Source organism: Puma concolor, chromosome D3 (assembly GCF_028749965.1).
Source record: "Puma concolor isolate L17-30 chromosome D3, mPumCon1.1.hap2, whole genome shotgun sequence".
NCBI lineage: Eukaryota > Metazoa > Chordata > Mammalia > Carnivora > Felidae > Puma > Puma concolor.
This window is the reverse complement of record NC_141678.1, coordinates 87,032,341-87,049,706: the sequence shown is the minus strand read 5'-3', so window position 1 is coordinate 87,049,706 and position 17,366 is coordinate 87,032,341. Positions and strand designations below refer to the sequence as shown.

Sequence of the window (17,366 nt, the reverse complement as noted above, 5' to 3'; positions counted from 1 at the left end):
TATTTTCTGCCTTGAAACAAGTGCTTGGATAGATATTAATATTGGGTTAGTTAAATAAGATCCCACTTGGAGGAACTGGAGTAGGAAGAAACCCTTTCCAATATTCTTTTCAATCTCTTTAGTAACTCGCTTACCTTAGATGTCTTGGATGTTTTACCTTTTTACCAGCTGGAAATCTGCACAGGCCAGTCCATTACTTCAAGGAGAAAGTCAGAAGGTGTTTCTTCGAATGTTATCTCACCCATTACTGCAAGTGAAAGTTGAAACTTACAACTGCTGTTTGGAAATTATTAAGGTGGGTTTTTTGGGTTTTGTTTTGTTTTGTTTTTGGTGGGGAGAGCAAATAGTGGGTTTTCTTCCTTCCTTCCTTCCTTTCTTTCTTTCTTTTTCTTTTTTAAATAGCATTTTATTTTTCTTTTAAAGTAGGCTCCATGCCCAATGTGAGGCTTGAACTTATAACCCTGATATCAAGAGTCACATGTTCTATCTGCTGAGCCAGCTGGGCGCCATTGGGTTCTCTTACTAAAAATCTAAAATTAGGGAGGTGCCTGGATGGCTCAGTTGGTTAAACATCCGGCTTCAGCTCAGATCATGGTCTCGCAATTTGTGAGTTTGAGCCCAGCGCCGGCTCTGTGCTGACAGCTCAGAGCCTGGAGGCAGCTTCAGATTCTGTGTCTCCTTCTGTCTCTGCTCCTCCTCTGTTTGCACTCTGTGTCTCTCTGAAAAATAAATAAACATTAAAAAAAAGCCAAAACTCTAAAATTAGGGACGCCTGGGTGGCTCAGCCGCTTAATCCTCCAACTCTTGATTTTGGCTCCAGTCATGATCTTACAGTTTTTGAGTTTGAACCCCACACTGTGCTCCACACTGATAGTGTGGAGCCTTCTTGGGATTCTCAATCTTTCTCCCTCTCTCAGCCCCTCCCCCACTCTCTTTTTCTCTCTCTTTTCTGTCAAAAATGAATTAAAAAACTAAACAACTCTGTAGAAAAAGTATTTGATAAAATACAGCATCCTTTCTTGATAAAAACCCTCAAGAAAGTAGGGATAGAAAGATTGTACCTCAAGATCATAAAGGCCATTTATGAAAGACCTACCACTAATATCATCCTCAAAGGGGAAAAACCGAGAGCTTTCCCCTTAAGGTCGGGAACATGACAAAGATGTTCCCTCTCACCACTGTTATTCAAGTGGTGGTGAATAGGGCTGGAAGCCCTAGCCTCAGCAATCAGATAACACAAAGAAATAAAAGGCATCCATATTGGCAAGGAGAAAGTCAACCTTTAGCTCTGCAGACGACCTGATACTCTGTGTGGAAAACCCAAAGACTTCACTAAAAAACTGCTAGAACTGATACATGAATTCAGCAAAGTCGCAGGATATAAAATCAATGCATAGAAATTGGTTGCATTTCTATACACCAATAATGAAGCAGCACAAAGAGAAATCAAGGAATTGATCCCATTTACAATTGTACCAAAACCCATAAAATACCTAGGAATAAACCAAGCCAAAGAGGTGAAAAATCTATATATTGAAACTCTAGAAAGCTTATGAAAGAAATTGAAGAAGACACACACAAAAAAATGGAAAAATATTCCATGCTCCTGGATTGGAAGAACAAATATTGTTAAAATGTCGATACTACCCAAAGCAATCTACATATTCGGTGTAATCCCTATTAAAATAACACCAGCATTCTTCACAGAGCTAGAACAAACAATCCTAAAATTTGTCTGGAAACAGAAGAGACCCCAAATAGCCAAAGCATTCCTGAAAAAGAAAACCAAAGCTGTAGGCATCACAATTCCAGACTTCAAAGATGTAATCATCAAGACAGTATGATAATGACACAAAAACAGATCAATGGAACAGAATAGAGAACCCAGAAATGGACCCACAAATGTATGACCAACTAATCTTTGACAAAGCAGGAAAGAATATCCAATGGAAAAAAGATGGTCTCCTCAACAAATGGTGTCGGGAAAACTGGACAGCGACATGCAGAATGAACTTGGGCCACTTTCTGATACCATACACAAAAATAAAGTCAAAATGGATGAAAGACTTAATGTAAGGAAACCAACAAAATCCTGGAGGAGAAAACAAGCTACTTTGACCCCTTTGACCTTGGCCGCAGCAACTTCTTAACATGTCGGAGGCAAGGGAAATAAAAGCAAAAATGAAATATTGGGACCTTGTCAAGTTTAAAAGCACAGCGAAGGAAACAGTCAGCAAAACTAGAAGGCAACCAATGGAATGGAATTTGCAAATGATATATCAGATAAAGGGTTAGTATCCAAAATCTATAAAGAACTTATTAAACTCAACACCCAAAAAACAATCCAGTGAAGAAATGGGCAAAAGCATATATAGACACTTTTCCAAAGAAGAAATCCAGATGGCTAATAGACATATGAAAAGATGCTCAACATCACTCATCATCAGGGAAATATGAATCAAAACCACCATTAGATACCATCCTACAGTCATCAGAATGGCTGAAATTAACCACTCAGGCAACAACAGATATTGGTGAGGATGCAGAGAAAAAGGATCTCTTTTGCACTGCTGGTGGGAATGCAAACTGGTGCAGCCTCTCTGGAAAACAGTAGAGGTTCTTCAAAATATTAAAAATAGAACTACCCTACGACCCAGCAATTGCACTACTAGGTAGTTACACAAGGGATACAGGTGTGCTGTTTGAAAGGGCACATGCACCCCAATGTTTATAGCAGCACTGTTGACAATAGCCAAAGTATGGAAAGAGCCCAAATGTCCATCAATGGATGAATGGATAAAGAAGATGTGGTATATATGTACAATGGAGTATTGTCAATCAAAAAGAATGAAATCTTGCCATTTGCAACTATGTGGATGGGACTGGAGGGTATTATGCTAAGCAAAATTAGAGAAAGATAACTATCATATGACTTCACTCATATGAGGAATTTAAGATACTAAACAGATGTACATAAGGAAAGGGAAGCAAAAATAATATGAAAACAGAGTGGGACAAAACATAAGAGATTCTTAAATATAGAAAAGAAACAGGGTTGCTGGAGAGGTTGTGGGAGGGAGGATGGGCTAAATGGGTAAGGGGCATTAAGGAATTTACTCCTGAACTCATTGTTGTACTATATGCTACCTAACTTGGATGTAAATTAAACAGTAAATAAATTAATTAAAAAGACATTTATGTTGTGTTAATGATGGAAGTATTGTAAGAAAATGATTTCTATCATGTGTTCAAAAGTGATTTCTATGCTTAGGAAAAAATTTAGGTTATTTGGCTTAAATGTTTTAGTGTTAGCTATAGTACTATTTTTCTTTTGAAGAAAATACTTTCATTTTTTTTTTTTTAATTTTTTTCAACGTTTATTTATTTTTGGGACAGAGAGAGACAGAGCATGAACGGGGGAGGGGCAGAGAGAGAGGGAGACACAGAATCGGAAACAGGCTCCAGGCTCCGAGCCATCAGCCCAGAGCCTGACGCGGGGCTCGAACTCCCGGACCATGAGATCGTGACCTGGCTGAAGTCGGACGCTTAACCGACTGCGCCACCCAGGCGCCCCAATACTTTCATTTTTAAGTTATAAAATATTTCAGCATAGAGTAGTACATAAAATATTAACTATTTCAATATTGCAAAGAACGTTGTATATAGATCAGTACTGAAAGATACATGTTACTGTGTACTCTTGAAAATGTACTTTTATATTCATCATTCTTGTAAACACTAACTGGATAAAACAAATGTTTACATTTTGCCAGTTTTGCTTCTAACCCTCTTTTATTCAGAGAAATAAAAATATTAGTTGTAACTGAAGCTTCTTTCCTTTTTCCTCTTCTTTCATCCACCAAGACAACCACTCTTACATAATTGGTGTTTGTCCATATATATATTTGTACTATGTATGTATGTCTTTATAAATAATGTATGCAATTGTTTTTTCTGCTTAAAAAAGTATATAATTTCATAGTGTACGTATGTTTTTGCTGCCTTATGGCTTTCATTTAATGGTAGGACTCAGATCTTACCAATTCATTCTTCTTAACTGCTCTTTAGATTGAAAACACGTTTTATTGATACATATTTAGGTTCAGTCTACTTTTTACTGAAATATTTTTTTCAGTATTTTCATTGACAGTCTGTAACTGTTAGTACATGTGTTTGAAAATGCCTTGATTTTACCTTATTCCTGAATGATAGTTTAGGTGGATAAAGAACTGTATAGGTCTATTGCTGTTTTTCCATAGCACTTTGCCAATAGTGCTTTGTTTGGCTTCTATCATTGTTGAGAAGTCTGCTATCAGTTAAATTATAATTTTCTTTTTTTGTTGTTTACTTGTTTTTAAGATCTTTTCCTTGTCTCCGGTGTTCTACAGTTTCATTACAGTGTGTCTTTGTGTACATTTTTTATTTATCTTGTTTATCACTCTTTAGCCAAAAGACTCATATCTACCTTCATTTCTGGATAATTCTTAATCACTGCTGTTTCCTTATCCTTACTGTTCTCTCCAAGTAGAACTCTCATTAGATCTAGGTAGACCTCATTTTACTCTTTGTGTCTTTTAAGTCCTCTTTCCCATTTTCTGTGTCTTGTTTTGATTTGGTTGGCTGGGATTCCTCAGTGCAGTCATTCAGGATACTAATTCTTTCCTCACCCATGTCTAATTTGCTTTTTAAAATTTGTAGTAAAATATACATGACACAAAATTTACCATTTAATCATTTATAAGTGTACAGTTAAGAGTCATCAAGTACATTCACATTGTTGTGCAACTGTCATCATTACCCATCTCCAAAACTTAACTTCCCAAATTGAAAGTCTGTACCCATTAAACAATAACTCCCCACTCTCCCTCCCCCCGGCTCCTGGTAGCCAACATTCTGCTTTCTGTCTGAATGAGACTGCACTAGGTACCTCATATAAGTGGAATCAGTGTTTGCCTTTTTGTGTCTGTTTTTTTTTTTTTTTTTTTTTTGAACTTAGCATGATGTCTTCAAGGTTCGTTTATGTTACAGCATATATCAGAATTGCATTCCTTTTTAAAGGCTATATAATACTCTGTTGCATGTAAATACCACATTTGTTGACGTGCCACCCTCTGTTCAAGGAGATTTGGGTTGTTTCCCTCTTTTGGCTATTGTGAACAGTGCTTCTTTGAACATGGGCATACAGATATCTGTTTGAGTCCCTGCTTTTCTTTTGAGTGTATATCCAGAAGTAGAATTACTGGATCATATGGTAGTTCTATTTTTAATTTTTTGAGGACCTGCCATGCTGTTTTCCATTGTGGCTGCACCATTATACCTCCCTACCAGTAGTGCATAACGCTTCCAGTTTCTCTGCATGGTCCCCAACAGTTGTTATTTTTCTGTTTTTTTCTTTTTTAAAATATATATGTATTTTTTAAAGTTTATTTATTTTGAGAGAGAGAAAGCATGCATGTGCGTGTGGGCGAGGGGCAGAGAGAAAGGAAGAGGAAATCCCAGACAGGCTCCACGCTCAGTGTGTGAAGCCGGACACAGGGCTTGATCCTATGAACCGAGAGATCATAACACAAGCCAAAATCAAGAGTCCAAGGTTTGGATGCTTAACTGACTGAGCCACCCAAGCAAGTGCCCTTGTTTTTTCTTTCTTATAAATAACATCCATCTTTAACTCATCATTGTTGCTTTTAATTTATTCATCGTTTTAGATTTTGCTTATTCCATTTTTCATTACTATACCTTTTTAAAAATATTTTTTTAATGTTTATTTATTTTTGAGAGATACAGTACAAGCAGGTGAGGGGCAGAGAAGGAGGGGGACAGAGGACCCGAAGCAGCCATTACACTGATAGCACAGAGTCTCATGGGGGGCTTGAACTCAGGAACCGTGAGATCATGACCTGAGCTGAAGTTGGAGGCTCAACTAACTGAACCACCCAGGCACCCCTCTTTGCTTCTTTTTTTAACTCATTCTTTTCATAATAGTCTTTCATTTTCTTCTTTTGTTTCTTTGAAAATTTTAAACATACTAATTTTATAATCTTATTTACATCATCTATTACATCGAATGCTTTCATTTATTATGGCTATTGGATCTCTTTTATGTTGTTGTTTTCAGCCAACCGGTGATGTGATTTTTGATTGTAAGGTTATCTTTGGCAGGTAGTTTATACTTGGGGAATCTTATATTCTGTAGACAGTGGTTTTATAATTACTTCTGCCTTGTTTCCATGGATTTGACAGAGTTGATAAGTACCATAGCCTGGAGGGGCTTGTTAGGAAGTTATATCTTCATTTAATACGTTGAAATACTCATCAAAAGAACCAGTTGAGAGGGAAAGGTAGAGGGTGACAAGTGGCTAATTAGGAGAAGCTAGTGCCTTTGAAAGTTGAAGGCATTGGGATCTAGAATATTGATAGCTAACTGAACTTAGGTGGGCTTAGGTGTAGCAGCAAGTTGAATTGTATATTCTCTTTGAGATTGAGAGTAAGTGGTATTTGCAATGTGTTTGAAATGACTGATATGAGTAGAAGTTTGATATAATCAAATAGAAGGATTTGGGGGTTGCAATGAGAGCCCAGTTGATTGTCTTAATAATCTTGTAAGTGAAACGAATCTTCTTTGCAATGTTATCTTTGGCTAGCTGTTTGTGGTTTTGGAGAATGTGAACATCTGGATCCATGGAGCATTGTGGTTTTTCCTTGAGGATGGGAGGGAAGGCCTTTGGTGAAAGTAAGCTGAGTAGCTGAAGTGATAGCCCATAGAATCAGAGGAAGTAAAGGCCAGAGGGAAGGAAGTAGTCAGGATTATACACTGGAGGTCACGGGAAATAGTATGTTACAAAGTGTTAAGCAAGGTAGAAACCTGTGTTTGTGATTTTAGAAGGAAAACAAGTGAAAGGTAAGTTGAAGTGTTCTGAGATATCGGGCAGGTAATGTTATTGAGATGAGGAGGTCAAGAAGCTGAGCTCCATATGCGTGGGATAGTTCTTACACTCAGAAATTTAGAATAGTAGAATTGGCTTTGATGTTCAGATATTTGAAATGGACTTTAAATAATTCCTTGAAATGCCTTGCCAACCATTATAAAGCTTTGAATTTTATTCTAAGTACAGTGAGAAGCTATGAATGATTTTATGCAGGAAATTGATTCGATCTGATTACCTTTTTAAAAAAGATCACTCTTCCTATTGTGTGGAGAATCAATTGTCAGGGATCAAGAGTGGAAGCCAAAAGGCCAATTCCACTGTAGTGGCCCCAGTGAGATACGATGATGTGGTGGAGATGCTGGGAAGAAAATGAATTCAGGATACATAATGGATGTAGAGCTGGTTGGTCTACTGGTAATGGGAGTAGGGTATAGAAAGCATCAAGGAGGAGTTCTGGGGTTTGGGATTTAGTAATTGGATTGATCATATTGTCCCCAGTGTTGGATTGTGGGTTGGATAGAATTATTTTGAATGTGTTAAATTTGAGATGCCTTTTTACATGTAAGTGGAGATGCTAAGTAGATGGTTGAATATAATAATAATAATAATGCCAGTTATATGATGGTGGCAATAATAGTGATAACAACTAACATTTATTCTGTATATCAGGTACTTTTATAAATGTATTCCCTACTTTAATCTTCATAACACTATAAGGTATGTATTCTCTCTTGAAAAAACAGAGATGCTATGAACTTGTCCAAGGTCTAGAAGTAGTAAAACTGGACTTTGAACCCGGACAGTCTGACTCCTAAACTCTATTCTTAAGCTTTGTACCAAACTGTCTCTGGAGTGTGGAGCCCAGACTAGCTGTAAAATTTTGAGTCATCAGCACAGAGATGGTGCTGAAAGCCACAAGGCCAAGTTGGGTCATCTGGTGAGAGACTGGGGAGAGGCCATCTAGGGTCTAACCAGATAGAAGGTGGGCACAGCAGGAGCCAGCAACAGAAATATAGAAGTGTCTGAGAGGAGAGGGGAGTATGGTATCCTGGGCGGAGTCAAATGACAACAGAGATGAACGCATTGGGTTCAGTGTCACGAAGTTGACAGGAGGCTTCTGTGGGGTGATGGGGCCTGAGGTCCTGCTGGTGTGGGTGGAGGACAACCTGGGAGTGAGCACGTAGAGGCCTAGGACTTGTGCTGTGTTGCGATGGAGAGCTGGAAGATGCACTGGTAGCAGCAGGGGCATATTAGATCCGGGGACCCTTAGAGCATGTGACAGAGTCACAGGACTAACCCTGGAAGAAGGGGAAGTAAAGGTGCTGGAGAAGACACAGGTGCAGGAACTGTGCAGGAACACAGGTACAGGAACAGGTGTTAGGAGGACAGCTAGGATGCAGGTTACGGGCAGGATTGGTCTTGGATGGGATTCTAGTGCTTTTTTGTTTGGCATAAAGACCAGTGTAGGTAAGTTGATGTGTATTTAGTGATGAGAGAAGAAGGGTGTTTCATTAAGGATCGCGTCTTATTCCCATTAAGAAACTGAAGGTCAGAGAGTTTAAGTGTTTTGAGGAAGTAAGTGACAGAGCTTTTCTTAAACCATAAGCCAAGGCTATGCTCTTTCAAAAGCTCAGAATATACAGTTGCTGTCTGGCATGAAATTAAAATCTAAAGAGAAAAATATGTATAAATACGTGTGTGTATATGTACGTATGTGTATGTATAACTTTTTGACCTCTGAATTATTGGTAGTGGCTAGGAAGTAGAATTTTGCAGAGCAAAGAAAATTTCATTTCTGAGAGTCAATGTGGATTTTATGTTTACCTTTTTATATTGTATTTAAATTCTGTTAATATTTCAGGGAGCTTTTTCCCCCTCTGCCATCTTAGGCAGTCCCTAAGAAAGTAGTGTTCTCTAGCTCCAATTGAGAAAAGAATTTGTGATAATGAGTCTGAGAGACAGTACGCAGTCAGTACTTGTATTCAGTGATGTATTATCAATATATTGATGATAAATATCCTGCATATATGTTGTCCTCCCTTTCCCCCAAAACTTCAAGTCTGTTTTCATTTGAATTTTGTTTTTCTTCCTCAAACCTCAGTAAGCAAAATATAAACACCCTGGGATAAGTTTGTTATGTTATTTTTTTATGTTTATCATTATGAAAACTGCTTGTTGGCAGAGAGTAACATAACACGCGTATCATGTAGACTCAAAAGCTCAGGCAAGAGAACTTTTTTTCATTCTCTATTAGGTAAAAGAAAAGTTTCAATGAAGTGAAAAAGTGTCAACAGAAGAAAGAGGAGTCCTTTGGAGAATTAGTGTCACTGAATTTTTTTAAAACTATTTTACAGGAATGTTTAGGTGTCCATAATGTCACTAAACCTGTGTCTTCACTTTGTAATGGAATTCATTTTCTACTTCACCCGAAAGTTCTGTATGAAATCTCTGCATTTGGCATTCAGGAACCCAAAAATGAGGTATGGCCATGTTAAGAGTAAATGCAAAAGACAAATATAATTATACTCGGTTAAATGAAGATAATATTGTAATATAAGTAGATAGTGTGATGAGAAGCTGAGAAGAAACTTGCTTTTGATGTATGGGTTTAGTTGAGGTGTTATTTACATAAAAAGAAATGTTAAGGAAAATGTGAGAATCAAAATATAGGACATACTTGTTCTCAAAGAATTCAGATGAAGCTGTTTATGTTTTTCATGTAGGCTACAACTGTACAGTAGTTATGGCAAGCAGGTTGTATTATGAGGGAACATTGTATTGAATGGAAAAATATACCTTAAATGTAAAACAAAAACAACAAAAAACACAAAACCACAAGGAAATCCTTATCGTTAGGGAGGAAGACGGGTTGAGACCAGAATGTAAGGTGAAGCTGCGGAATGTGAACATTTGAAGGAAGGGAGGTTAATTGGAGCACCTTCCCAGATTTTGCACAGAGTTACGGGCACATACGGTGACTTAGCGGGAGACCTCACTTCGTCGGGTTCTTTGATCATGTCGTCTCGTCGGGCAGGTGAACGCCGCTGCCAAGGCCATTCTGATGTATCTGCTGCAGGGACGACTGATGATGACAGCGGTGACCTGGAGCAAGTTTATTGAGTCTCTGTGTCCTGTCATTCCCGTGCTGCAGGTACTCGGAGCGATTCCCCACTTCCCGTCCCGTTTGTCTGGCGTCGAGTGTGACTGACGGAAGCACGTGCACACAGCAGAGCTGTCACGTGGCGAGGAAGATGGGGGGGTGGGGCGAGCAGGGCGCGGTGGTAGCTCCTTTGCGCGCGTGCACTTCACGTACCCGGCCGGGGCGGGGGGTGAGAAGTGAGGAGCAGGCGTGTGGCACCGACCGAAGCCCGGAACGCGGCCTTCCGTGGAGGCTTTCGGGCAAGGCTCGCGAGGCTTTTGAAGCACATGGTATGTAACGAAACTTGCCTGGTGAATTCCATCCCTGTACATACGGGACTTCGATTAACAGGTTCTGGGGAAGAGGCTTTTCCAGCACTCGCACTGGGTGATGGAGGGGGAGGAGCGAGGGGATTGGGGTCCCCCCACCCCGGAGTTCCCCTCCCCCCCCACGCCACCCCGCTGTCTGTGGGTGGGAAAGTGGATGGGCAGCGCCGTTCTGGGAACGGGCCTTGCGGAGAGGGGGCCCTTCGTGTCTGCCTCCTCCGCGGGAGGTGCCACAGTCAGGGCCTTGGAAAATAGAAGAATTGTCGGGCGTCGGGGGAGCTGGCATATTTTCCTGAAGTTCCGCAGTGTTATTTTTAAGCGCAGCTTTATGTAAGCCTCTCACCTCATTCTGCCAAGTGACCCTTCGGCCGAACTGAAAGAAGTCCGGGGGCTGCTCGATGGGCCTACGCAGTTCTTCTTTCCAAGTTAAAAAGTCGAGCGGCATGTGTCCAGCAAACGGTCACTTCCCTTTCTCCGAAATCCGTTAGGGCTACGCAGACACCGAAGAGCCTCTGGGAAAATGCGTCCTCCTCCTGAGCAGAGCGAGCCCCGAGGCGGACGAGGGGGCTCTTCCCGCCACCGCGCACCTGAGGGCCCTGCTGCGGCTCCTGCTCGTGAAGAAGCCGCCGTGAGTACAGCCATGCGCTCCCGGACTGCGCCTGCGCCGAGAGCGGGGACGGCGGGGGAGGGGGGGCGGGGGGGGCCCCTCGGTGTTGCGTCCTTCTGACGCAGGGTAGAACCAACGAAGGTAAAGGGAAGGGAAGCTGCGTTCCCCGAGCGTCCGCAGAGGCAGCCAGCCTCACTGTGGGACCGGTCCGGGTTCCGGCGCCGCCAAGTGCCGTTGCTGGCGCTGTGGGCTGACGGTGAGCCGCGGGGACGCGCGCGTGGTGTCTCCTCAGGAACCGGCACCCTCCTTTGCTCCGCGGTCGGGCGTTGTGAAAAGCAGGCCTTGGTCAAAGGGTAGCGGGCCGGTTGACCGAACACCAGAGTAAGCAGGCGTTTGTCCTGGTCTTTGGGAAGCTGGAAAAGTGTTCTTTTCTCCACCAGTAGTGTTAAGTGCCGTTGAAACCAAACGAGAAGAAGAAAAATGCACTGTCGTCTCGCCCTCTCTGTCAGTGCCCCGTGGATCTTTCTGTTGCTGTTTAGGTAACAGGGGTTGGGTTTTCCCTCACTGAGAAGAGGTCAAGGCTTACGGAGTCGGTTGAAAGGCTGGGAGGGCCAGATGTCCTTTTGACGGTGGATGATTTTGCTTCACTCAAACCTCACGTCCCGATAATACAGGAGCTTATTTGTGAGCAGATGATCACACTGAAAACGCCGGAAGTAGATGGCTATCGTCTAACACGCTCAGACAACGCAGGGAGGGAAATCAAGAGAAGAGACAGTAGCACCTTACAACCTTACAGCCTAGACATAAAGTTCGGTAGAGTTAAGTGATGCAGGCAGAGGGCGAGTTGAGCTGTGCTCCTCAGGACCGGCCTCCACAGGGCTGGGGTGCCTTTATTAAGGTGCTACTGTAGTACGCCACACCCCCAGATTTGGTGGTTTCACACGACAGAAGTTTGTTTCCCGTGCACCTTCGGAGGCCCGTAGTCCCCGGGTAAACAAAGACTGACTTAATCAGGCAGGACATTCCGAGCACTTAGAAATCCCCTCCCCGGAGCCCACCGCCAGCCCAGACCGCTCTCCCAGTAAGGTAATTCTCTGTCACTCGGAACTCAAAACAGTTTGAATTACATTCTTGTTCTCATCTGGTCAATTCTACCCTGTCCCACCAGCCCCTAAACTCCACGTAGGCCGGAACCCTGTCCACCAGCTGGTCTTTATGTCCTTGGAACTTCATAGAGTACTTTGGACATAAATCCGCTCAAAACCTATTTGTTGAAGGAAATAAATGGAATAACTGGACTCTGGCGCCACATGCTAAACCTAAAAAGACGCTAAATTTACGTACTAGAGGAGATGCATACATATATGCTTTCCACATTCCACTCCAGCCTTCTCACTGGGAGTTGTGCCTGTCCCTAAAGTGACAGCCCCAGAGTTTAATACAGATGGCATTGGCCTGGGGCGAAGGCAGCAAAGGAAGAGCTTCGTGTAGGTATCTAGCTGTTCTAACAGCATATGGTATAGGGCGAAGGTTTGCCTGACTTCCCACGCCATCTTGGAGTAAATATTAGTACTCTGAAGATAGTATCTATTAATAATATTACTGTAAGTTTCTGCTTTCTGTTAAATTTGGCAAGTACTTATTGATGTCAACTGTGTGCCTAAGAACTGTGGCAGTCGTGGGAACGTGACCGCGCACAGCGTGAGCACAGCACTGCCCGTACAGAATTGGATGTGCAATTGGGGGGAGAGCATTTACCAGTTACACTTTATTATTAGTTGTAATGATGCAAGATGAATGTTACGATATAGGAACTTCAGATATAGGAACTGTGACGGGACCACACACAGCAAGGTGACCCAGCCTTGGCCACAGTAGGGAGGTCTCCCCGAATACGCAGGTCTTAACTCTTGTTTTATAAGCTATACTTAAAACCTGGAACTTGGAACTTGGATTACTCGCTTACAACTTGCCCAGTTTTTATATAGTTCAGGAACCTGTCAGAGTAGTGATAGATACCCGGTTGTCTCACTGTCTCTCAACTCAGTGTCCTTTGTCTACTTGATGGTGTTTTGTTTTTCCATTTTGTTGTCTAATGGCATGAGATATCTAGTCTTTTCTTGAAATCTCCCACCTGGCCACTGAAATGACCTTAATTCTAATCCATTCCAGATAAAACAGAATTTTGATGGGAATCACAAATATTTACATTTTCTTATTTTTTTTTTTTGTTTATTTATTTTGACAGAGAGGGAAGGGGCAGAGAGAGGGAGAGAGGGTGAGAGAGAATCTGAAGTGGGCTCCACGCTCCTAGCACAGAGCTTCACATGGGGCTCAGTCTCAAAACCCGAACCATGAGATCGTGACCTGAGCTGAGGTCAAGAATTGATCGCTTAACCGACTGAGCCACCCAGGCACCCCTGCGTTTCCTTATTTGAGAAGAATCTGTTTAACCCGTAATATAAGAATGTTTTCATATATTGTTAAGACATCACATTTTAGTTATTAATGTGATTACTTTCCTGGAGGTTTGACCTAATGTTTGTACTCTGTTCATGAGTCTGTGATAATTTTTGATTTTGAGCTAGATCACTGGACTTGGAATCAGGAGTTAGGGTTGTAATTTGCAGGTTAATGTACTGCAGTTGACTATGGTGTTGATAATGGACTGTGAAGCTGACAGTCTCAGTGAGTCTGTCTCTTCATTTGTAACTGTAACTTTATTGATTCCTTACTTCTGATGTTTATTTATAAATACAAAATTGAAAAAATAATTGTGGTTGTACACCAAAAGTTTTAATAGAAAAGTAAAGTACCATTGTTAGTAATGTCAGTATAAGCATGGCTAATTATTGTGTTGATATACAATAATGCTTTGTGATTGTAGGCTTTTAAAATTTATAGGCATTGTATATTACAAAACGTTGATTGGAACCCTTTGTTTCTTTAGGGTCCGTTCACTAGCATTAAAGCTTTTAGCGTGCCATCTTACAAGGGAAGACGGGGCTCATGTAAAGCGCCCTTCAATAGATGCCAGACTTCTCTCCAGAGTTACTAATTTATTTATCGTGAAGAAACCTATTGAACTCAAATTGGATGACAGAAAAGAACTGATTATTAAGGTGAATATAACTTTTGAGTTTCTTATTTTGTGCTTACTTGCTGTATTTGTATATCACATATTTTATGTTACATTCTTCAGTTGGTTTATGCATCTGAGAACAGGTGCTAGCTACCTTCAAGTGTGGTTATTCATGGTAGTTTGAAGTTGTCTTCTGCTTTATCTGGCTTCTGGATACATTTATTTATTGAATAAATATTTCTTGGATTTCTTCAGTGCCTACTACATGCCTGGCTTTATATCCTTTTCATTTAATATATATGCTGGAAATGCAAATTAATTAGAATAATAATTTAAATATAATCTAAGGTTAACGCAGTGGAAAGAAATTCTGTGGTGACTCTTAAAAACAAATGCTACTGACGTAAAAAACTATCGGAAATTCTTCTTGTTCTTATGTTCAAAAATAGCCTCTAAGCCAAAAGGAGACCATTCCCATGACAAAGGTTATCAGCCTCTTCATTGCAAGAGGAAAAAAGTAATACGGGCGGCAAAGGGACTTCTTAAATGTCATAGTAGTTCTGGGATTTTGTTGTTGACCTCTTTTCTAAATCTTTGGCTCTTTCTGTACCTCCAGAGGTGTAGCGCCCAACTCCCCATCATTAGCCAAGACTGTACCCACGCCGTCCGGGACCAGTGCAGGAGTAGATGAAGGAAGCTGTTCGTTATCATCATTGATTCATTCCTGTGCTTGATAGCTTCTCTCGTGGCTTCAAGTATACAGTCTATCAGTTTTTATTTAAGTTTAGGCTAGCCCCCCAGAGCCTGTGGTAGTATTGTACAGCCCCAGGTAATACAGTGGAGTTTTTAAATGGGGAAGCACATACAGTGTTCTTCTAACCTAAGCATCTGGGGCCAGGTGACAGCCCTCGCAGGAGGATCGTCGCCTCGACCTGCCTTGACCCCGCACCGGGTCCTGCCGGGGACTCCCTGAGCACTAACCACTGGTAGTTGCTCCTGTGCCGTGTGTGTGATACGGAGGGTGGTGGGGAGTAGGGGTTCTAGCACTGTCTTTGTGGGTCCCTGGTAGGGCGAGGAGATAGCAGTGGGTGGTGAATGGAGTGTCGTCTTTGTCCCTTCCCCTCCCCACTCACTGTTGGGTTTGCCACCTCAGACCCTGTCCTGGTACAGAGTGACTAGTGTTGGGAGTAGCTGTGTTGGGATGCTGGGAAGCAAGCCCTAGAGGGCCATGTGCTTAGGGTGTGTAAGAGGCAGGAAAGGTAGGGGGCCAGGGTCTTCTAGCCGGTGGCTTTTGGGAGCCACACAGAAGTCCCCAGTCACATGTCTGGGATCACTCTTCTCAGGTTGCTACCTATGGAAATGTCACGTAGCTTGCATGTTTTCTGTGAAGTTCTTAAGGTGGCTAATGGGTTGTGAATGACTTCCTGGCAAAAACCTACCTTAGGAAGAGAGGCTTAGTTGACATGACGGCTCTTTGTTTTAGAACTTAAGTTTTCCCTGACATAGCGCATCATTGCTGCAAATTTACATCATGTGAATGTATCACTTAAGTAAAGTTGATTTTGAAGCTTTTGTTCTTATGGTATAAATTATAAAATTTTATTGGACAATTTGAAGTAGATGAAAACAAATTCTTTCTTTTTTTTTTCTTTTTTTTGGTTTTCAGTTGGAGACTGTTGAAAAGGTATATGAAATCTTTACCTCAGATGATATCGATCTTGTCTTGAGAAAGTCAGCCGCAGAACAGTTAGCTGTGATTATGCAAGGTAATGTCTTTTAAGGAAAATGATTGCTGTACTGCTGATAGTTGACTTGAAATAGCTAACTAAGTGCAGTGGTATCAGGGGTTGCAAACTGCAGTTTTGGGGGCCAGATGCAGGCTACGGTCTTTTTTTTTTTTTTTTTTTTTTTTTTCTCATAGCCCTTAAGAATGGTTTTTACTTTTTTTTGTTTTCACTGATTTAATTTTTTTTTGAGAGAGTGAGAGCGTGTGTGCATGAGCAGGGAGGGGCAGAGAGGGAGACAGAGAATCCCAAGCAGGCTCTGTGCTGTTAGCACAGAGCCCATTGTGGGGCTTGAACCTGTAAACTGTGAGGTCATGACCTGAGCCAAAATGAAGAGTTGGATGCTCAATTGACTGAGCTACCCAGGCACCCTGGTTTTTACATTTTTAAATAGTTATTAGAAGAAAGAAACAAAAAGAATATGTGACAAAGACAATATGTGACCAGCAACATCTACCATATTTTCTAGTTCTTTCAGAGACAGTTTGCTGATCCCTGGTCTACAGTACCATTATTTAACCTGTAGAATGTCATATGATAGAATTGTCTTCCTTCTAAGATATTGATATAATTCTAATAGTGAATCAAATGTTCCTTTCTCAATTTACCTAGTACACGATGTTTTCAGTTTGTTCTGTCTTGGGTAGAGAAATCAATCAAACAGTACTTTGTGGGTGGATAAAATAAAAATAGTGCACTGTAGCTATGTGTTTTCTTTAAAGGTTTATTTTAAAAAACAGCTGGTAAAATATACTGTTAACTTTATTTGTAGTGTTATTCCATAGGCTTCCATTCTTCCGGTTTTTTATTTTTTTCTGTATGTGATGTATATAATTATCTTTAATATTTGAGACAAATGATAATTTTTGAGACAGATGATAAGTTTGCACTTACATAAAAAGATTGTTTCTGACTCGCAACATGGGATGTGCTTGATTAATGTTCCTGCCATGACATTAGTGGAAACTGGGATGAGAGAGTAAGTTGAAAAAGCATATCCAGCAGATTTGTGGCTTTAATAACAATGATATAGACTACAGAAAATAAGGCTGTAGAAAATGTGGACAGCCTTAACTAAGAAGATCAAAAATCTCTTGTAGAGAGTGTTCTTTCAGTATTGTTAGCATTCCAAAAATAAAACTTATAATTTTGGTGTACACTGTATTGGTGAGTAGTGGGAACTTTTTTTAAGTGGCAGCTAAAGGTAGTTATAGTCACAGCTACTAGTTCAGTATCAATATGGGTACAGTATTTATGTTTTTCTCATTGCATATATGTATATTCTCAATGAGAGTATAGGAGAACATGATTTGTCTTGAGAGATGTTAAATACTTATTAGTAATGTATAAGCAAGTAGAGCTTTTGTTGCTAGTGATAATTCTTTGTGTGTGTGTGTGTGTGTGTGTGTGTGTGTGTGTGTGTGTGTGTGTGTTTGCACAGGTGTTACTCTGTTTAGGCTGCTCTAATAGAATACCACAGACTGGGTAGCTTATGAACA

The 17,366-nt window shown here is 41.0% G+C and overlaps 1 protein-coding gene across 5 annotated transcripts in view; it reads left to right on the top strand.

Moving 5' to 3' along the window:
* The window catches only part of RTTN (rotatin), a 163,872-nt gene that overhangs the window by 36,679 nt on the left and 109,827 nt on the right, over window positions 1-17,366 (top strand). For 4 of the 5 annotated variants that reach the window (XM_086683207.1, XM_086683208.1, XM_025931071.2 and 1 more), the window contains exons 14-19: window positions 169-295; window positions 9,281-9,406; window positions 9,961-10,077; window positions 10,880-11,019; window positions 13,952-14,123; window positions 15,750-15,849. In XM_086683207.1, the coding sequence (XP_086539333.1) occupies window positions 169-295; window positions 9,281-9,406; window positions 9,961-10,077; window positions 10,880-11,019; window positions 13,952-14,123; window positions 15,750-15,849 (782 nt within the window). Of the gene's footprint in view, window positions 1-168; window positions 296-9,280; window positions 9,407-9,960; window positions 10,078-10,879; window positions 11,020-11,288; window positions 11,380-13,951; window positions 14,124-15,749; window positions 15,850-17,366 lie in introns of those variants that run through there. The other variant, XM_086683210.1, reaches the window with a different exon arrangement.